Source organism: Ammodytes marinus, assembly GCF_949987685.1.
Source record: "Ammodytes marinus genome assembly, chromosome: 23".
In the NCBI taxonomy this organism is placed as follows: Eukaryota; Metazoa; Chordata; class Actinopteri; order Uranoscopiformes; family Ammodytidae; genus Ammodytes; species Ammodytes marinus.
In genome coordinates, this window is record NC_137227.1 from 14,553,505 (window position 1) to 14,574,942 (window position 21,438).

The 21,438-nt window shown below is 40.2% G+C and overlaps 1 protein-coding gene across 4 annotated transcripts in view; it reads left to right on the top strand.

Moving 5' to 3' along the window:
- Positions 1 to 213: 213 nt before the first annotated feature.
- adisspb (adipose secreted signaling protein b) overlaps positions 214 to 21,438 on the top strand; it is a 38,614-nt gene continuing 17,389 nt past the window's right edge. Inside the window, exons 1-3 of one of the 4 annotated variants that reach the window (XM_080052513.1) lie at positions 214 to 330; positions 9,630 to 9,733; positions 20,159 to 20,298. In XM_080052513.1, the coding sequence (XP_079908639.1) occupies positions 9,715 to 9,733; positions 20,159 to 20,298 (159 nt within the window). In that variant the 5' untranslated portion in view covers positions 214 to 330; positions 9,630 to 9,714. Of the gene's footprint in view, positions 331 to 871; positions 1,176 to 9,629; positions 9,734 to 20,158; positions 20,299 to 21,438 lie in introns of those variants that run through there. The other 3 variants (XM_080052510.1, XM_080052512.1, XM_080052511.1) reach the window with 3 other exon arrangements.

Here is a 21,438-nt window from a genome sequence, read left to right on the forward strand (position 1 = left end):
TGAGCTAGCCGGGCGGTGGAGCTTATATAGGGGGCGGGATTTATAAACGGACCAATCAAAAACGGTCTAACAAACATTTTGGGATCATGATTGATGGATCTGTTTGACCTATCAAGAATGTTGTAAGGAGTCAAACTAAGACAAAAAGCAAGGTTAAAGGTCATTCAGGTGAATTAATAAGCCTCTGGCCTTCGGAGTACGTCTGAGAAGGCTAATTCTAGCATAAAGGACTCTGAATATTAAAATATTTTTTACAACTTTCCTGAAAGCTGTTCTAAATTCCAAGATGTGTCTAAGAAAAGAAAAACGCGTCAAGACGGTCAAGAAAATGTAAGCAAAGTTTTATCTTGAATTTAAATGTAACTATGTATTTTATAAAATGAAGAGAAAACGTGTATGCTAATCATGCTACCAAGGCCTCGTGCCGCCAGATAATTGCGGCCTACGTCATAAAACATGTTCAGAGGGGGAAAAAAACAAGATTCGATAATGACATTGACCAAAATATTGAATCAACACCTTTTTCAATAAAAACGAAACATTTTACAACCTTAAATAATGTAGGATAATGGAAGGCTTTTATAAACATATCTAAACGGTATGTGATCATTTATGTACAGGTGTTAAAATGGATGTGAATACAATAATGCAATGAATACATCGTCTGCCTGACTATTTATAATTAAAACAGTTGAATAATAAAAGAATAAAATAAATATAACATTGCCATATTTCACTCGACCTATTCGCAAAACCACCACCAAGGGGCGCCATTGCATTTCAATAAATCAGTGGTGGCTGGAGACGAGCGAGCGGCCAACTGCTGCATTGCATCCAGTTTTGATCCTCACTTTAATAGTAGAGACGAGCCGTGCAGGTGTTTTATTCTAACGTCGATAAAATCGTCGATAAAATCTCTATTAAAAAAAAAATAATAATAATAATAAACGGGCAGTAACCCCACACGAGGAGGCGCGCGGAGGCCATGTGATCAAATGCGGAAATTGTCCGATAGGTAGAAAGAGGGTTGTGCACAGGTTTTGGCGTCGGTTTGTATTTTTTGTAAGCTGCTGCTGGTGGTTTGTAGCCGGACGCCCCGCTCATAACAACACTGAAGAGACGAAGACTGTCACGTTTAACTGCGCACGAGACTCGTCTACTGTGAGTAAAGTGAGGTACGCAGCTTGAGGGCAAAACACAACAAACAACATGGGGGTTTCACAGTTTGTGTGCACGCGGTAACTTTTGAAGCGAAATTATCAAAAGGGACAAAACATGAGTCAGCTAACATGTAGAGCAATGTTAATGTTTCTGAGATACCAATTGATGATGTTAATATCCGCGTTTCTTGGTATTGTAACGTCATTACTGCTCTACTGCATGATATTGGTGCTATTATTGTTACTTTTGACCTTTCTTATGTATATTTCCACCTCAATAACAGTCTCGTTTAAAATGTTTGAATTATTTTTTATTAAACCTGCAGTGTGTAGAATTTTGGGTTTTATTTCCTAGCAGATTTTGTAGAAAGTAATTATAATATCCATAAGTACATTTAATTTAGTGCATAATAGCTGAACATTTTTTTAGAATTATAGTTTTTTCCCTTAGAAAGGGTCTCATATATGTTCATATTTCTCCATTTCTAGGACCAAAACCAGTCGCTGCCATTTTGGAAGTGTCATAGTTGGAATGTCATCAGGTGCATTGTTTAAAATTTAGAATTGTTCTTGTCCTTGAAGGCCACTGTAGCTTCTGTTATTATTCAAAAGGGTTGGGGTTACCCAGGGAGCGATGCATTCTAGAACTTTCTATGACTTTCAAGAACTTTCTTGATGATGTCATATTACACACTGCACCTTTAAAGGTGCAGTGTGTATGACATCATCAAGTATGACATCATCAAGTAAGTTCTAGAAAGTTCTAGAATGCAACGCTCCCTGGGTAACCCCACCCCTTTCGAATAATAACAGAAGCTACAGTGGCCTTCAAGGACAAGAACAATTCTAAATTTTAAAGGGACACTGTGTAACATTTTAAGTAATGTATTAGCTAAAATCAACATCCTCATTCATAAATATGTCCTCATTGGTGTAAAATCACCTCTGCCAATAATCTGAATTATCTTCCTGAGCGGAGAATTGCAAATATTAATATTACATTTTGTACATTAAGCAGGCAAGTCTTATGGAGGAATCCATGTTTTTGGAATGTCTTCAGGTGCATTGTTTAAAATTTAGAATTGTTCTTGTCCTTGAAGGCCACTGTAGCTTCTGTTATTATTCTAAAGGGGTGGGGTTACCCAGGGAGCGTTGCATTCTAGAACTTTCTAGAACTTTCTTGATGATGTCATATTACACACTGCACCTTTAAACAATGCACCTGATGACATTCCAACTATGACACTTTCAAGATGGCGGCACTAGGCCTTGGTCCAAAATATGCAGAAATATGGACATATATGAGACCCTTTCTAAGGGAAAAAAAATTATTAAAAACTTTTTTTTCAGCTATTATGCACTAAATTAAATGTACTTATGGATATTATAATTACTTTCTACAAAATCTGCTAGGAAATAAAACCCAAAATTCTACACACTGCAGGTTTAAGATGCACAATTAATAACTTACAACAAGGTATAATTACATGCCTGGAGAGTTTAAATTGATACAAATTAAACAAATGACTTCAAAGTGGCATTAGGCTGTAATATGCTGCTAAAGTTTACCACTAATGCGTTTGTTAATGGTGGCACACTCACTGCCAGTTTAACCTTTCAAATGACCACATTATTGAACCAACAGATTAAGATAACTTAATCTGTTTAAAGGGAAACAAATCACCTTATAATCTTTGTTAAGTAAGAGTTTATTATATGGCTCTTGTTTTAGAAGGCACTTATCCTATCTGGGTGTAAGCGGAGGGTCAAACATTGTAAACAGATAATAAACACATTATATCGTTTATCTAATATTAGATCGTTGCAGAGGGCAATAGTCCAGCTGCAAATCAGTGAGTGTCAATAGTCCAGCTGCAAATCAGTGAGTGTCAATAAAGCTTCTGTGAACTGTATGCAGCGTTAACAGTGTCAGGAGGTATCTATCTAACATTATAGCGAATTGAGGCTGGCACTCACAACTATTTTTATCTACAATTAATCCATCCATTATTCTCTTGAGTAATTGTTTAGTCTATGAAATGTCAGAAAATAGTTAAATTGTCAAACAAAAGTTTTCTTTAAAGCCCTAGTTGACCCAATCAAATAGCTTATTTTGTCCATAGGCAAATACATTCAGTTTACTATCTTTATAGATGTAGAAAATATGCAAATATTCACATTTAAGAAGCTGGAGCCAGGGAATTTCATGGCATTTGGCAAGGGCTTTCCAGTAAATGTTAGGTTTTCCGGCCACTCTGTGTGTGTCTGCTTTACATAGATTGGATTAAAACACTAGGGTACCTGTTGCTGCTCTCTTGGGCATCTGCACATTTTTAATTAGTCATCTGTGGCACAGAGCGAAGGTTGAGATGTCAGTTACAAAGCCTGTGTGGGGCTTTAGGATTTGAATAAGGTGGTCAACTGGTCATGCATGTAAAGTAAGTTCAATGATTACTCACACCCCCGTGAAGGTCACTGTGGAAGGAGTGTAGAATGCAGTGTTTGTGTGTGTGTGTGTTTGTTTGTGAGTGTGAGTATATATTTGGCAATATTTTTGATGAAACCCTATTACTAGGGAACCTGAAAACGTAGGCTAAACGAGGTAGTCTGCAAACTGTTGAAGATTCAGCAACGGGAGGTAACCGGAGGTAACGCACACACTCACACACCCGCGCCTACACAGCGGCAGGCTGTCTGTGTGCTGCTGCTCTGTGTCGATGACAGCTTGCGGTGAAAAAATTATAAATGTATTTTATTTCATGTCTCTATGTTCTACACAGGCTTAGATATTAAGGTTTTGGTAGACTTGACAATTCGTACTATTTTTTCAGAAAACCCTCAGGCATTAAGGACATGCATCCTAGATTGCCATAGTCATCAATGGGTTAATATGGATGTGAAACTGAAAAGTGCACTGGAATGCAGTGCACTTTTCAGTTTGGTTTATTTATCTTTCACTCTTTCTTCCATATACATTTGACTAACCCTGGGAGTGTTGTTTCTAATCCTGTCTGATTATCTGTCTAACCCAGTTGGATTGCTTCTTCTCAATTATGTTTTTGCATTTCAAGTTCTCATCAGTAAATGTAAGCGACTCTATCATTACTGGGGGCAAGTTTGAACATGACTACACAAACAAGACCCAATGTGTCATAAACAGGAATTATCCTTAAAGGTGCCCCAAGTAACTTTGGGTGTGTCAGAGAAGATTCCTGAAAAGTTACTGTTTCACTGTTGTTGTTTACAGCAGCAGGGCCCTCAGTTTTGTCTGTGTGGTGGGAAAACAAAGCAGAGCGATACGTGTGTAGTAGCAAAAGGTTTATTTTCAATCAATATAGCAAGAAAACTCCGCGGAGTGGTCACTAGTTCCAACACATGTAGTTTGTTGCAAAGAATGACGACGTTCTCTTAAAGTCATGACATATTTAAGGACATTTGGGAGGCAGTGGTTTTGGAGGGGAGACAGGCTGAGAGGCAGACAGTTCTAATATACATACATTGTTATTAGGGGTGTAACGGTACACTAAAGTCACGGTTCGGTACGTACCTTGGTTTTGAAGTCACGGTACGGTACAGTACGGTATGGTTCATAGTTAACGGAGAATGAACAGCTTTAGCTGTCAGTAACTGCTGACAGTAACATATATTTATTTTGAATTGTTTTAGTTTTACAGTCTCTAGTGTTTTCTCTCTGATGATGGCGTTTCCTCAGCGCACTTCCTGTTTTTAATGAATTTCTTATTTTGGGGTATGGATGGGTGGGAGGGGGAATGTTTTTGCATGTATGCATATCTCTGGGTGGGGGGTGTGGGGGGGGGGAGTTATATTAAGCACTTTGTGTTACATTTGATTCTATGAAAAGTGCTATATAAATAAAGTTTGATTGATTGATATAAATAAAATGCATAACAAATATAAAAATACTGCTGCAATTCTCCAATAAATAAAATACTTATTAAATACTAGTGTAGGTGCAGCATAAACTAAAATTGCAATGAAAAAAATATAGTGTTAATGCTCAGCAGGCTCTGTAAGCTGGTGTAAACAAAGGGTATGTCATATTTAAGGGTCTTTTTTACTTTAAAAAAATAAAATATTGCTGCAGCTCTCTTAAACTCTAAAGTGCTCTTATATATAAAAAATATCAAATAAAAGTGCTACTGCAGCATTAATTAAATGACAGATTGTTTATATTCAGTATAAAAAAGAAAATAATGTCTGGGTTTTGCCCAGCTCGTTTTTCTTCACAGTAATGGTGAGAGTAGCCAAACACCTGATGGTGCCTTTTCAAATGCGCATGCATGTTCGACGTGTTGCCTCCTACATAAGCGATCGCGGTGAAACAATAACCTGTGTGCCGACACGTCTATCACTGTTTTCATAATTCACCTGGAATCCGAAGTTATCCCTCAAACGGGATTTGAATGACAGGGGGGCGCCTGCGCGCTCCGGTTTCCTGTTGTCTTTCGCCATGCATTTCGCTCTGTTTGATAGCACTGTATAACATTTTGATTTGCACTACTCATAGACAGTAAAAGAGGGGGGAACGCTGCTACTACAACTGCTAATAGTGATGCAAACGGAACACTAGAGCGGAGAGGTGTGTATCTCTTGCTCTGACTGCAGTTGAGAGGGACTGCTGCGTGAGGACTCGGCCGCCTGTCAGTGCTCTGGGAACGGGGGAGTGGCCGTTGAGCACCCGCTGCTCGTTTAGAAGTGTTAAGAGCGATACATGCTTTAGCGACAGCACAGGGTCTCCAAAAGTCACCAATAACACCAGAAAAAGTAGCTAGATTGGTCGCTGGTCGCTTTAAAAAAAAAAAGAGTCGCCAGAGGGATCTGAAAAGTCGCTGAATATTGCGACTAAGTTGCTAACACTGCCTGACCCTCATGCTCACCATGGAGCTAATAGACTCAATCGCTGGCTGCTACTGCGCACGTGCGAGCCGAGTCGGAGGCTAAATGGTCCGGGGGGAACTCTGACGACAAGTTTTAAGTTCCACACCGCAAAACAAGCCTGTACATTCGCCATATAATAACGTTATGTACGCCACGAACGGACCGCGGTCCACCTCTGTAACACCAAATACGTGCCTGTACCGTCACGGTACGGTACAAATACGTGTACCGTTACACCCCTAATTGTTATTGTAAAACATGGGAGGGGTCAGGTTGATCTGAGTTGGAGGAACAGGCAAGGGGGGGAGGGGTAGGAGACAGGTAAGCTGGGTGGGAGAAAGGAGGGGGAGACGGTTGGGAGACAGACAGGTTTAAGATACAACAATGGCTTCAGTTCACCATAACAACAATGCAATGTTCTCAATTTGGCCAGTCATGTGAGGGGGAATGGTGGGGGGGACAGTTTGAAGATGGCACCGGGGGAGTTCTGAGCATAGTACAATAGGAGAGGTGTGGCCCGTCTGAGTAGTTTGTTGGATACGCATTTGAGGAATCTACATTTCAGTTTACAATTAAACAACATTCAATACATATCATTACACTTATAAGTCTCTACAAGATAATAACAAATGTTTCCTATTGCATTAATAAGTATTCCAACATTTGAGTCCAGAGATATATCATATGCAAAAACTGCCACTACAGTCTGCAAACATATTCTAGACTTATATTGTTAAAGAAATGTTCTAGCTGTAGTGTATGTATCTGATTTGACAACAATCCTCTGCCTAATTTATGTAAAACCTTATGGCAAAGCTTCCATTCAATCAATAAATTTGCTCTCACAGCTGGGGCTGTGCACATTTGAATCTCATCAGTGGTTTTCTAATCATAGCGACCCATTTAGGCGCCTGAAACAGCACTGTGTTTCACACTATTTAAAAGTAGATCATCCACTGATTTCAAACTATTCTCTCTGGGTGTGACATTGTAAGTTCTCTTTTCCGTGATGAAACAACTTTCCCTCCCCCTATTGCAGCAAAGACCCTGATTCTCATCTTCGTTTCCAACCTTGAGATGTTCAAAGAAATAATAATGGGCTAGCACATTGAAATACTACCCGCCAAAAAGGATGTGAACAAATTCTATGAACAAGGTTGGACTGTTTGAAAAAGTATTTTCAATGCTTTTTTGTGCTTTTATTTAAGAAAATTTGCGCCTGATATTTATCTGTTCAGTTTGGAAGAAAATTGCGTTTTATCAAGTCTGCAGAAGGGGTTTATATTCACATATAATGTGGCTGCATGTGTGAGCCTCATCTGTCAAACTATCTATGGTTGTTTATATCAGGCATACAGTAAGTAACTTGCCACAAATGGTGAGAGAGAGCATCTTTGCACCCAATAGATAAAAGTCATCACAGCTCAAACTATTCATATTCACTAAGCAATACAGCTGTGTGGGGAAGACACTACAAATGTTTAGCTGCCAGATGTTTTGCTTTCTGAGAAAAAACCCAAACTCTTAACGAAAGAAAATCCTCCCGTGTCCTCCTTTCATATACAAAGTCAATAAATCTTGACCATCGTGTGGAAAGATCTGTTGCGTGTGTGTGGGGGGTGGGGGGGTGTGTGTGACTGAAAATCTTTGTTCTATCTCTGTCAAACAAAATGAAAACATGTAAAACAGGACTGGTTTAACAGTGTTGTTTCCTTTTATAAACTTGTCACTTTGTTATGTTGGTGCCATTGGTGCCGCCTGATTGGTTAGAAATGCCCTTGAAGTTTATGTTCACAAAGAAAGAACCAGTAGGACTGCTTCTGAACTAATAATAGCATTAGTTCCTGGTCGAGCTCTTTTGGTAACCGTGTAAGGACTTAGCAAACTTTCTTGTTCTTTACTACTGCAAATACTACTGCTATGATTACTAGTAGCACTGCACCAACTAGATTAGCCTCTTCTGATTACATAAAGGTTGTGCTGTAATGTAAATGTGTCCATGTAAAGCTCTCACTTGGTTTTAATGTGATGTTAAGTCCCTTCTTTGGAGAAACGTGACATATAGTGCATGTGTAGGATCTAGCAGTAATGCCCTAAAAATAAGGCTGATCTCTTGAGTATTGTTTAGCAGCATTAGATGTAATGAATAAACCTGCCAACTGTTCCTTTCCCTCATGTGCTGCCATTACATTGTTATATTGCACTACGCTGTGTACAAATATACCCAGCATTTTATTATTCATTTCCATTCATAAGAAGCGCCTCCCTGAGATGTTTGAAGCCCTCAAACAGCAGGTCCAGCTTCTGTGCTAATCCTCTTAGGCTGTTGTGTTTTTTCCCTTTAATTGAAGTCTCTGTTGGGAGTCTCTGCTACTCCTGGCTCTGACTACTGTACTGCGGCCCAGCTGTGCTACCGAGCTGAAACGCTACTGGCACACTTTGGGTTAAGCATTCAAGAATTGAAAAACACCCTTGGAAGCTAACTCTGTTTTGTGGATCTGTCATGCACAACCATTAAAGCCACTACGAGTAACATGGCACGTTGGCGTCCCCTTTGGACAAAAGCGGTAGTATTTTTACGACGCCCGCTGTCGCAAAGCTGTTTACTAGCTCGTGCCAGGCGTGCGAGTGTGAACTGAGAAGGGCGCAATATAGTGCATGTCCGTGTGTTGAAAGTGTGAGGACTCTTTTAGACTCCGTGAGAGTGGTTTTGACACTGCATCAACTAATGCCAGTCAGTGCTACACACCTGATTGCAATGAGTTGATGCAGCAGCGTCACCTAACTACTCTCTCTCACGGAGCTGAAAGATTACGTGTCCTCACAGAAAGCGAATGAATGAGAGATGGCAGTTAGTATGGATCACAATGAGGTAATGTGTTTGTGTTGTTGATGTAAATAATGACTATTTCAGATAATGGTTATCTGATGATGTTAGTACCAACCGCTCATTAATTTAGGAGTAAACACTGCAGTCTAGTTTCTCTCTCGTGAAATTGTATACACGTTGCTTGGCAACGCCTTCGTCCCGCCCGTAGCCTATATCACTCTCCCTTTTAGCTTTTCTTCATTGCATTCTCTTTTTTTTTCTTTGATGGTTCAGCCCCGTTATCAGTCATTATTACGACAAATAACTGTCTCAAACAAGGCTCCCGCTCCCCTTCCCTCACCTGGAGGGATAGGCTTCTCAAATCGCGTTGCAGCGCCACACTGAAATCTGCGACCAATACGGATATGTGACCATAGAGCCTGCACGAGCGAACCGAAAATCGGACTGGGTGTGCGACCAGACCAAAAGCAGTAATAAAAACTATATAAAAACATCTTTCTTTGCACTGATGGTCTCGTTTGCTGTTAAAGGTAATTTATGATTACCAGAGGAAACATGAGGCTGTTTATATTGATATTATATACTGATATTTAAATGTTACTCGTAGCCGCTTTAACTTCCCTCTTATCTTCCAGCACTGTTCTCTTAATCTAATCATTGCCCGCTGTCTGTGCCTCTCTCCCACCCGATCTCTTTGTATTGCTAAATGCTTATTCTGTTCTCTGTGACTTGTTTTGCAGGGTTGTTCTGGGGTCAGCCGGCTGACATGACAAGGCTGTGACAGTGTGTGTCAAAGTGTGTCTGTGCTGGACCCATTTCTGTGCCATGGCTACTGCGAAGAAGAGTGAGTTTAATTTTATTATTATTTTGTATAGGGAGAGTGGCCTAAGTTGTGCCACTTTTTACTCAAAGTTATTTTAAAGTGAGGCCTTGACAGTTATGTCTCCAACTCAAATATGTACATACATTTCAGGATGTTGTGCATCCCTGGCAATAAAAACTTTGGATCTGAAATAAACTGTTTAAGAAATATAGCTTTCGGAAAAAAAGTTGTCTTGTGGCACAACTTGCCCCCGGTGTGGTGTAAATTGTGCCACAAGAAAGAATACCATGGGGTAAATTGTGCCATTGATATATATCTCATAAACTGTAATGCAAGACAAATCCATAAGACAATTACTTATTTAAGGTTTATTTAAAGTAAATAAAGTAAATATTTTACAAAGATTGAAGGTCAATTTTCTTAAACAAGGCCTAGCAGATCTAGGTGGTTTGCCTGCAAAGCTCACAATGACAAAGTCACCATCATCATCTTTCTGGCCATCTGAACTTTTGTCAGTGGTGTCGTTAAGTGGAATGGAGATGTCGGTCTCTTCTGAGCTACTGTAGACAATCACTTTCTTTTTGGTGACAAGCGTATACAGCCATGCCACTGGCACAACTCTCAGAAATGTGACTGCCACCTGACAAATGCGATTATGTGATCATACCCGCTCAACTGAAATGCTCATGTTATATGTTCCATACGCCCGGTCTGACCTTGGTAAAACTGCTTTTAGCCACAGTGCCCCTGACTCCTGGAACAGCCTACAACATCAAATTAAAACAAATACACTCATAACTGTTAACCAATTTAAAGTTATTATTTTTAATCAGCCCCACTCCAATTGTAACTGTTTTATTTAGGCTATTGTTCTGTTTTATTCAATTGATCTGAATGTTTTAATTGTTGTTGTCTCTTTGTAAGCTTTTTGTGTATTCTCATTGTATATTGTGTATCTGTAATTGTCTCGACGTCATTGTAAAAGAGGGTAACCCTCAATTGATCTTTCGAGAATAAATAAAGGAAAATGAAATGAAAATGATTCCCCCTCCATTTCTGCCTTTAAATCAAGGCTCAAAACCCATCTGTACACCCTGGTTTTTCGTCCCCATTAACTATCTTACCTCTGCACTACTATCTTTGTTTATATTTGTGGATGTATGTGCTTTATGTCTTTTATTTTTGTTATTGTTATTTTACCTTCATTGTTTACCTTCTGAATGCACTATGTACAGCACTTTGGACAGTGCAAACTGTCATAAATGTGCTTTTATAAATACATTTTACTTACTTACTTACTTATAACTCACCTAGGCCCTTTGGTACAAATCACCCCAACCCCAGAATTTTGGATAATAAGCATGATGCAGCAGTTATGGGCTGACATTGTGCTAACTGTATAGACTCAAAGTGTAGCATACTAAAGCACTAAAACATGTGTCAAATGTTTTCAAACTTGTCTATAATTGTTCGGACACAATAATCAAAAAACCTTGATCATGGAAATGTTGTGCATCGTGCATCCACGAAAATATTTTCGCGGATGCACCGTTTTCTGTTTTCGTATAAACAGCACCCCGGTGGAGTGTGGGTACTTGTTGTCCCCGGCGACCACTCTGCCAGCCTTTTGTTTTTTGAGAAGGTCAGTGAATGAAGGGTGGTGCAAAGGGAGTCTCTCTATTGACTTCCTGTTTTTTCCTCAATGTAATTTTCATGTGTTTGGGGACGGACTGAAATGTCACTTGAAGAGTGATTCTTTCCCTTTGGAATGTTTTGGCACCTCTGGGAGATATGACACTTTAATTGTGTTCTGTTTGCTCTTGTTTCCTTAAAACAATTTTTTACATCAGGCAAGCCTATCTAGAGAACCAGGAGAGTTTGTGAAAATGTGAACACAAATGTATCATTGCTTTCTGAAACCCCCCCAATCCTGTGTCCCAATCACTTATTTTGTAAATGTAGCTGACCATACTGTATGGGTGTGATTATTGATGTACATTTGTGTTACTTTCTGAAAGGCACTGTAGTGACAAACGAAGCACTGAGAAGGAGAAAGGGTTGCAAAAGAAGAAGGCTAGACAGAGGTTGCTGGCAAGCGGAGTAATTAAAACATAATTAAATTGGTGTTTTACAAATGCTGGACTCCCAGGTGTGTTTATTAATCAATGGCTTTGGCGGCTGGAGCGGCTTGTGATTGTACAGTGGGAGGACTTGACAAGTACAGCTGCTGCCAAGCCTACACACGCTGCATTGATTTAAAACCAAATGTGGTGTATCTTTTTGGTCCTAAATCTGCTTTTTTTCCATGATCAAACTCAATTATTTTGTTTTTATTTGGAGCGTTGTGACACTTTGATAAAAACAGAGTTCAGATAAAAACATGGCAGGCTCCAAGAGCACTGTCATATAATATGCAGCAGAGCAAAAGCAGATACAATGACAGACAGATTAGAGGAGGGACTGAGGTAGATGGAGATTAATCTACAATAAGCCAGTTCAGTGGGGCATGCCTATTAATTTGTGTGTGCACATGCAACTGTGTGTGTGTATGGGTCTGCTGCTGCTGCTGCTGCTGCTGCCGAGAGGGCAAGTGTGTGTGTGTGTCTGCGCCCTGGCTTTGTCTGGGATTATCCGAGCCATCAGAGAGGCCACAGATCTCAGTATTGTGATAATGAGCCTGAACCAGACCCTTGGCCCGGGCCTTCTACTGCTGCTTTTAGGCTGTTCCCTACATTTGTTGGTGTAAATGAACGGTGAAAAAGGCCAAAAGTCAGAGCTTAGAGAGTGTAGTTTGCAAACGAAAGACACGATCACACACAAACCAGTAAATTGGGCCAGTGACAGATGTGTTTATACTGCACAGACCAAGTAGCCGCCAGCTGCCCATCAAATTAATATCCATAGTGATGACGGTGGAGATGAGAACTGTAGCGGTATTAGGGCCCAACTGTGGTGTATTAAAGCATGTACAGTTAAAGATACAGTGTAGGGCTGTGCGATATGGCGATATATATATCGTCGGACGAAACAAAAACGTCTTATCGTTTCATTTTATGCAATATCGTTTATTTTGTTATGTTGCCAATCCCACTCTTTAGGACACAAACTATACATGTAGCTCGCAGTTAAATTACTATTATTCAAACCGAAGATTTCCCTCAGCGTAACTTTACATTGAAAGCCTTTAACTGGTGAAATGTGAGGAATTAAAGTCAACTTTGACATTTATTTTGAAGCAGAAACACTAAGCGCTTCCTAGTTCCTAGCCCCGCTGCGCTTCCATCACACTATTTCCGCCTGACCGCACCAGGCTTTTTCTCGCTTGTGTGATAATCAAAGTTCATTTCGGACGCTGAAACCCATCGGTAACAGACCTGTCTGTGTTTGCACCATGGGGGGAGGATCATATTATATCCCCACTGACAGAGCAGTCGAGCCGGCGTTACCCGGGCAGTGCTTGACAGGCCGCGGGGTTAGCAGCCGAGCTAGCAGGGCAGTTCGGCTGCGGTCCCCGCGGGCTCTCAAGCGCTGCCCAGCTCGCAGTGTAAAGTTCCAAGAATGCTCGGCTGCTCTCTCAGCGGTGAGAAGCTCCTGCGCTTCCCGGGGCGGTCACCCTCTCTGCGGGGTGAATTTACAAGCCGCCTCAGCTAAAGAGGATAGCTCCATTAGGCTATCAATCAATCAATCAATCAATCAATCAATATCCTTTATTTAACCAGGTAAAATTCATTGAGATTAAAATCTCTTTTTCAAGAATGACCTGGCCAAGAAGGTCAATTCTGTGCCCTTAAACCCCACACGGCCCAAAACTACTCAAAAGTCACATTTGCATTTTCTATTTTGTTGAATGCTTGACAATTTGCATGTGAATTAAAGCAGAAAATAATCGAATATGGGTAAATACTTTATTTGTTGAGAATTTAATAATTTATATGAAATTTTTATATTTACTAATTGAATTTACAGAAAATATGCTATATCGTCAAATGTATCGTTATCGGGATATGAAATTCCTATATCGGGATATGAGATTTTGGTCATATCGCCCAGCCCTACAGTGTGTAATATCGCTGTATTTTGGCATCATCGAGTGGTGAAAGTTCTTCATTGTAATGCTCTGTCTACGAACTTCCCGGTTGGAGAATTTATAGACACTACGGTGGCCTTCAAGGATGTGAAACTAGTTACTAGAGATGGCATCATCCACCACTGCCTCAAGTCTTGCAACAATTTTGAGTGATGAGGTGAAGATGTATTTAGTTATTTATTCTATCTCTGAATATTATACCAAATCTGAAAAACACCAATTCCCTTACATACACACTGCACCTTTTAAATTACTTGTTGGCCCTTTTAGGGAATAAGTAGCACATTAGTGTGACACATGGGTGATCACCCAAACATTATGTAGTTGAACATTAACATTGTAAAGTTCTGAATAATCTAGCATGTGTTGAGAACAAGAACCACGTTCATTGCTCTGCACTCGAGGCTTAGAGTGCGTTTTATGAGGCAAGTAATTAATGAGGCTGTGCCGAGATAGAACTCCTGAGGACACGATGAGTGGAGCTGTTGTACAATGAACAATGAGTTGTGAAGTGGGAGGACTTCATTTGGACATGAAAGCGCTGTTTATTTACTGGAGACTGTCAGGTGATAACCGTAGCACTTCATGAAACTCTTGTTGGATTGTAATCATCAATACAGAACCTTGGCATCCTAGAAAAAGAATAAAAAATGTTTGGTCTGTGTACATATTAACACAAGTAGAGAAACTGACAACAACTTAAGGTGCAGTTAGGGGAGAAACATCCAACGGCTGAGCTTAAAACTTAGTTATGAGTGCCATTTACAAAGAGAAAATAAGCTTTAACTTAAAGGTGGAGTCAGCAATTCTGGTCAAAATCACTTTTTGTCAAAATCAGTGAATGTCTCGTCATGATCCGCTATGCCTGTCTGCACACAGCCTATGCTCTGTAAACGACCATGTTACGGTGGGCCCCCTTTTGACCCAAAACATATTTTGACAACAAACGTTCTCCCGAATCGCTGACTCCACCTTTAAGACTACCGTTTTCAAAAACAAATAACATCATTTGCAGTTTCTTTGAATCATCATTTCTGATTCGGTTCAGCTTTGGATGACATTTGGCAAATGTTAATAAGCAAACATGAGGACAACAGCTTTATCCAGCCACATTGTAGCTGGTATGTTCTGTAAGGTTGACTGTGTTCGGTTCTCTATATGTTTTGGCCCATGTTATATGCTAATGCTCAATTTGTAACACACATAACTGCCAATTCCCCCTTTTTAAGAAAGCACTATAAACCAGCAGTGTTGAATAGTAATTCTTACATTTATGCCACGGATAGTTTTTGCATTTATAGTTGCAATATTTTTCACTTTGGAGAGAAAGTTCAGTTGACTCAAATGAAAGCCTGCTCTTTTTATACGTTCCAACCTCCAACGGCTATACTCATCCTTTTAACTCTTAACTGTGATAGGCTGGCTCACTGTATGAAAGCCCGCCATTATGTAGCCGAGTCTGTGAACGTAATTACAGTCATGGAGCCCTATTGTACGAAGTTATAGGCTTCAAGCTTAAAAGCCTCTTATAGCAGAAGCGCTGACCTTAAATAATAGCCCACATCATGTGATTTGATGATGATGAACAGCTTAAGTCTTGGTCTCTTGACTCGGTTGGATGAGAACATAGTAACATGTAGGTAGTATAGGAAAAAGAGTCAAAAAAAACTATGGTGGTACCTCCTTAAAGGTGCTGTAAGCGGAATGGTTCTTTTAGCTAACTTCCTGTCAGTTACTGCAGTTAGCAGTCCCCTCGCTCGTCCCTACGTCACCACATTAATGCACTGCGGTCTTCAAGCAGCAAGTTATCTAGCATCATCTCAGATCCATAAGTGTGATAAAACATGATAAAAACCATCAAAACAGACATTGGGAAGGATTTTTACCTACTCCGCCATTGTAGGCGCATACACATTCACCCATCTGTTGCTCTGGCGTGCACCGGCAGTGAGACCATGGAGTGTATATACTATATACAGTATGAGTGAGACGAATGTCGGTTTGTAGCGTTCTCTCTTCTGATTGGATAAAAATTTCGGGATACTCCAATAAGTTTATTTGCCGATTACATGCAAAGCAGCTGACTGAGAGATCGGCTTTATGAAACGTGCACATTATGTAAGTGATCACTGTATGAATAAAGAGCGATTTTACACTTATATTAACATAAATAAACCGCTTACTTCATCTTTAAGTACAAGTACTTTTCATATGTATTCTGTGCTGTAGGATAGCAGTTGGATTTAAATTCTAACTGAAAAAACAAATCATAGCAATTGATATATCATATTCAATATTGATTCATACAATTTATACTCGGGTCTGTAAAAATATCAGAAATTAGTGAAATGCATTATAAGAATTTATATAAAGTTTTGTCCAATCAGCAGTTGAAAAGCTAAAGAGAATCGAAGAATGATATATTTGAAAAATTAATGAAAAACTGCAAATACTCATATCTCATATTTCTTATCAGCGTTCTTCAGCATCTTTAAAAACCAAAATTTCACTTTTTTGAAATGGTGGAAGCTTCGAAAGAGATGCATCAATATTTTATATTATTTATGAATCTTTCATGTAGGCACAAGGTCAGATGAGAAAAACTCATTTTCAGACATTAACCTGCCAGACTCCAACTGTGCTTTATCTGGATTTGGGAGAGACTGTGCTGTCTAGAGTGACAGAAACACGCCACATAAGGTCTGTTTCTGGTTGGTTTTTACAGCTGATATACTGTTAATATCACAACTTCAGATATTAAACCACATTTCAATACACCACCCTCCACCTTCATTATAGCCATCCTGCACATATGGTGTATTGTGTAACTCCTCTTGAACTCATTATTGTAACCCAGATTGCTGGTAGGTAGGATTTCTAATCTCTGATATGAGTCTGTATGAAAGTTTAATGGAACTGGGCCCAAGTGAGACAGTAACAGGCTGTGCACTATGTAACATAAGAACATTATACAACATATGAATTCAATTAAATGCATTGGCAGAGCGTAAATGTGTTGGAGCAATAGGCACTCGGAAAAAACATTTTCAATCAATATTCATTTAAAGTCATTGTAAATGAAACACAAGTGATCATTTAAGTGTGTGTTTGTTGTTCAACCACCATTTAATCCAGTCGTCACTCTGTCGTTAAATATTGAAAATCTTTCATCTGCAGCGTGACTGCAGTGCACCGGGCTTGTTTTGTAGCCAGTGTTAATTAAGCCAACACCCAGCTCACTGCATAAATAATGTTGAATTCAGATACCTGTGTGAAGTGTCCCCTAGGTGTGTTCTCTATAGCCCCTTTTACACAGCCAGTGAAAGCCGGGAATATGCCGGCCTGTCGGCCCTCCGCCCTGCTGTTTAAATGCGACAGTTGCGGAACGAGGGAAGAAAGGTGCGAGAAATTGTTCCGGGAATTTTACTACCTCGGGGGGTAGTAAGATTCCCGACACTATCAGTTCCGCCTCTCTGTTTAAATGCTCCAGCTTGTTGTTGCGGAACAGGGGGGGCGTTTGACATTCCATAGCCTATGTTGTAAACATGCGACCATGTTAGCAGTTGAAGGACGTGTGTTTAACATTAATCACGGCGGCCTGATGTCCCGTAAAAAACACCAAATAAAAGGAACGGCGTATAATCTATCTGATCATGAGGTCCGTTGCTCAATCCAAACCCCCACGCTTCATTTTGCAGAGTGTATGAGTCTATTTCTGCCCAGGATAAGTTGTACAATGGGAAAGCTAGGCTAGGCTAAGTAAGGGATAAAGTATAGCGAACGGGTCACTTGCTAGAAATAAAGACCGACAAGCTGAAGCAGGAGCACGACGCGCAGCGGAGGGCTCTTGTTCAACTTGACCTAGTAACGGGGGAATAGTCTGCTCGCCCCGCTAGACTGTCTGCTTCAGCTGACTGAAGGCTCCGGCTCAGCTGTTAGCCACAGAGCTACTGTTTTGCTAACACAACTCAAGACGTGAAGAGGTGAAGCGGATTGATTTTGTCAGTTTGGTTAACAGTCCCAGTGATGTTGGACTCAGCGCGTAGCGAGATCAACCGGCACATCGTGGGGACAGTAAAATACGGCCCTCTTACAGCAAGCTCCAGCACTTCTGCTCTCAATTCACCAGCCAGTGTTGTTGTTGAATAAGCAGCTGACCGGCGCGGCGCTAAATGTTTACGTCACACCTGACGCTGCTTACGCTGTTGTGTCACACATGACACTCCCCCCACTCCCCTCGTTACGGAATGTGGAGCTCTGTGCTTTCACTCCGGAACGCTGTGTAAAAGGGACACAACACGCTGCCTTTGCTTGGTTCTGTGTAAATAACACTTAACCAAGGAGAGCCGGCAAATTGCCGCTCTTTCGTTTCGTCAATATGCCGCAATCTCTGTGTAAAAGGGGCTTATGACGTCCTGGGAGTCTGGATATAAATACACACAAGCAAGTCAATAGACACACTGTAGTTCCAGAGTTAAAAAGTGAATTTTGATTTATAAAAATGATTAGCAACTTTAAATCAGAGCTAGGCACGTGGGTCACATCACTGATTGAAGAACCTTTTTGAAGATTCTGAATAAATTGGAAATAATTCGAAAGATGGTAATAAGGAAACATGGTGCCCGGGAAGTGTTTGAGAGAAAGACAGGGTGATGCCAGATATGGTAATCACACACACACACACACACACACACACACACACACACACACACACACACACACACACACACACACACACACACACACACACACACACACACACACACACACACACACACACACACACACACACACACACACACTACAACAACAACAACCATTTTCTGAAGAGTTTCTATGGGAAATGGTTTTCAAGATAGATTCAAGTGAAGAATGGTTACAAAAGGCTCTTAAAGCTCCACCTATTAATAGAACATTTTAATAAACATGTATTGGTTAAATAAAGCAGTTAAGTGCACTGTTTATTTTGCTGTAGTTGTTAAGCTTCTGTACATGATTAACCCCACGTTAAGGTCTGAGAAAGCGATGCTCTATAAGCAGAACCCTGAAGCCCTTTGAGCACAAATGCAGACATATTGTTTGTTGCCTTTAGAGAAGTATTGCTTTTGTAAAGGAGGAGTGGGGTTTATTTGAAGTAGAAGTTTCCATTCGCTCACACTGGGGTTGAATGCCTGGGCAGGAGAAACAATATTATCAGTGAGATACAGTGTTTTCAGATAGAGCAAAGGGAGAGCTAAGGGGGAATGAATATGTTTAGATTGTAAAGGTTAACGTCTTTAACTCCCTTAAAGTGCGTCACAGATCCACTGGAGACCGGCTGTAAAGTAATTTTCTCTGAAAATGGATGTTTGGTGGCACATTGTATAAGTTCACCTTAATAAATGGATGAGTAAAAGGCCATCTTCATTATGTCTGTCCTGAGGGTTCAAACTCTGTTAGAGCTTCCAGAAGCCTGCAGTCGATGCAGCATCAGATTCTCGCGTTGGTAATACATTTTAGAAGCAGTTGCAAAGAAGAAATTCAATAAAAACAATTGTTGAAAATCACGGAAACTCCTTTATTGTATTATATAACCTTAAACCACTCAAATATGATTCATCGAAATAACCAGAAACCAATTTCATGACTTACATCAGAGGAGAGTGTAACTGTTCCTGAAATTACTCCATTAAACAAACTCAGATGTCATATTTCCATCACATTTTCCACAGCGTTTTTCTATCATGTTAGTTCTGACAGCGATATTTCTCCCATATGTTCCAGCCCCATGCTGTAGAGCAGTGTTGTTTTTCTCCAGGTGACTCTGACCTCTGACCTTAGAGGATGTCATGCAGGGATTAATAATAAAGGATCATATTCTTCTGTTAGTCTGTGCTGTACATTTTTTCCACAAGCTTTCCAGTGACGGCCACATTTTGACCAAGCACTTTGTCCAACTCAATTTCTCTGTATTTCTTCACCAACTTAACTTTTTTTCTGCTTCAGCTGTTTGTTTTAATCGTTTTGCTTTTGCTTTTTCCCTTTCCCTTTTATCTCTATTTTCTCTTACTTTCTTCTTCAGTCCTGCCAACTCTGATATTGCATGTGTATAAATGTGTCCAATTGTGTGTGTGTTTGTGTGTGTCCGTGTGTGTGTTTGTCCGTGATTGTGTGTGTGTCCATGTGTGTGTTTTGTTTTCAAGGCTTTTACAGCTCCCTGAGCATTCAGACTGCAGTTTTCAGTGATTGCCTTTGAGAAATGCTCCACTGCCCGCTCCACTGTGTCAGACAAATGACTTCCCAGCCTTTTATTGAAGTTGAGTTGTGGGTCTGTGTCTGTCCTTTAGATTCTAACTCTAACCCTTCCCTCTGTCTCTCAGGTTGTGGTAAGACGGGCGGCGTGCGTTTCTCAGAGGCACCATCCGCGACCGCCACCCCATCACATGTTCACTTTGACGAGAAGCTGCATGACTCTGTTGTCATGGTGACGCCGGAGGATGACGGCAACTTCATGGTCAAGGTGTGTATTATTGTTGACAGCTACAGTGGACAAGTTGACACAATTTAAATCTTAAAAGTTTTTATCTCAACCAAAACCTTAGAAGAATCAGTTTCCGATGTAGGAATACTTTGGGATTTTCACAAAATACTGTAGAACTTTATTGACCCCCTAACCATCAGCATTATCCTTTATCACATCTCACAGTTGGTCCTCTGTGACTTGCTTGGAGGACTTCAAAATGTATTGTCAATCTTGTTTGTTTTCTGTGTTTGCGTCAGTTGTGTGATGCGATCCCAAGGCAAATCAGACTTATCAACCCAAGAATGATGGTAACATTCAGAGATAGTCTTATTGTGCTCCACTGCTTTAGTCTAAAAGTAATTACGTGAATACTAATATTAAGATGAAACCAGAAATGCAATCGCATGAGAATCTGACAAGAATCAATTCAGTTTCAGGGACTTGCTCTGAAATACTGGAAATGTTTGCAGGCACTTTGATAACAATCAGCAGTTTCTACCCGGCTCAGTTATCAGCTGGCATCATCAAACGCTGTGTTGGATCAAAAAATGGTCTGCTGTCGTTTTACTGCCGAGCCCCCAGACTATTCAGTCTCCATCTGCTCCAAGGACACAATGTGCAGCGCAGATACCTTCATCTTAGTCCAAGTTAATTGTCCTTTAATTATGTCTCTGTGGATCAGATTGACAATAAAACAGGTGGTTAAAACACCTGGCATACTGTATAAAATATAAGTTGATAGGAGCGGGTAGCACAACGTCAAGTTTGATTAGATATTGGTTGCAAACACAAAATAATACAGCACGATAATACAGCACGGACACAACATTATGTCGTGGCCTTATGATGTCATAAGGTGAGAGAAAGGTGAGAGGGTAGAATTTTCTTTTACTGTGTAAATGTGTAGTGACAGTGGGGACCTATAATAATGTTGAAAAACCATGAAAAAGTTCCTTTTTAATAAAAGGTGACCTTTTAAATCAAATAGTTGCAATGTGTATTTTCTGTATAGCCCACTGGCCCTGAAGTCTTGCAATTGGTAATAATTGAGGGCTTGACTTCCCTGGATGCCTGTTTTTTTCTCCAAATATTGGATTAGATTGTAACTGTTTGTCCTCGAGGTGCAGTGTCCTTAGT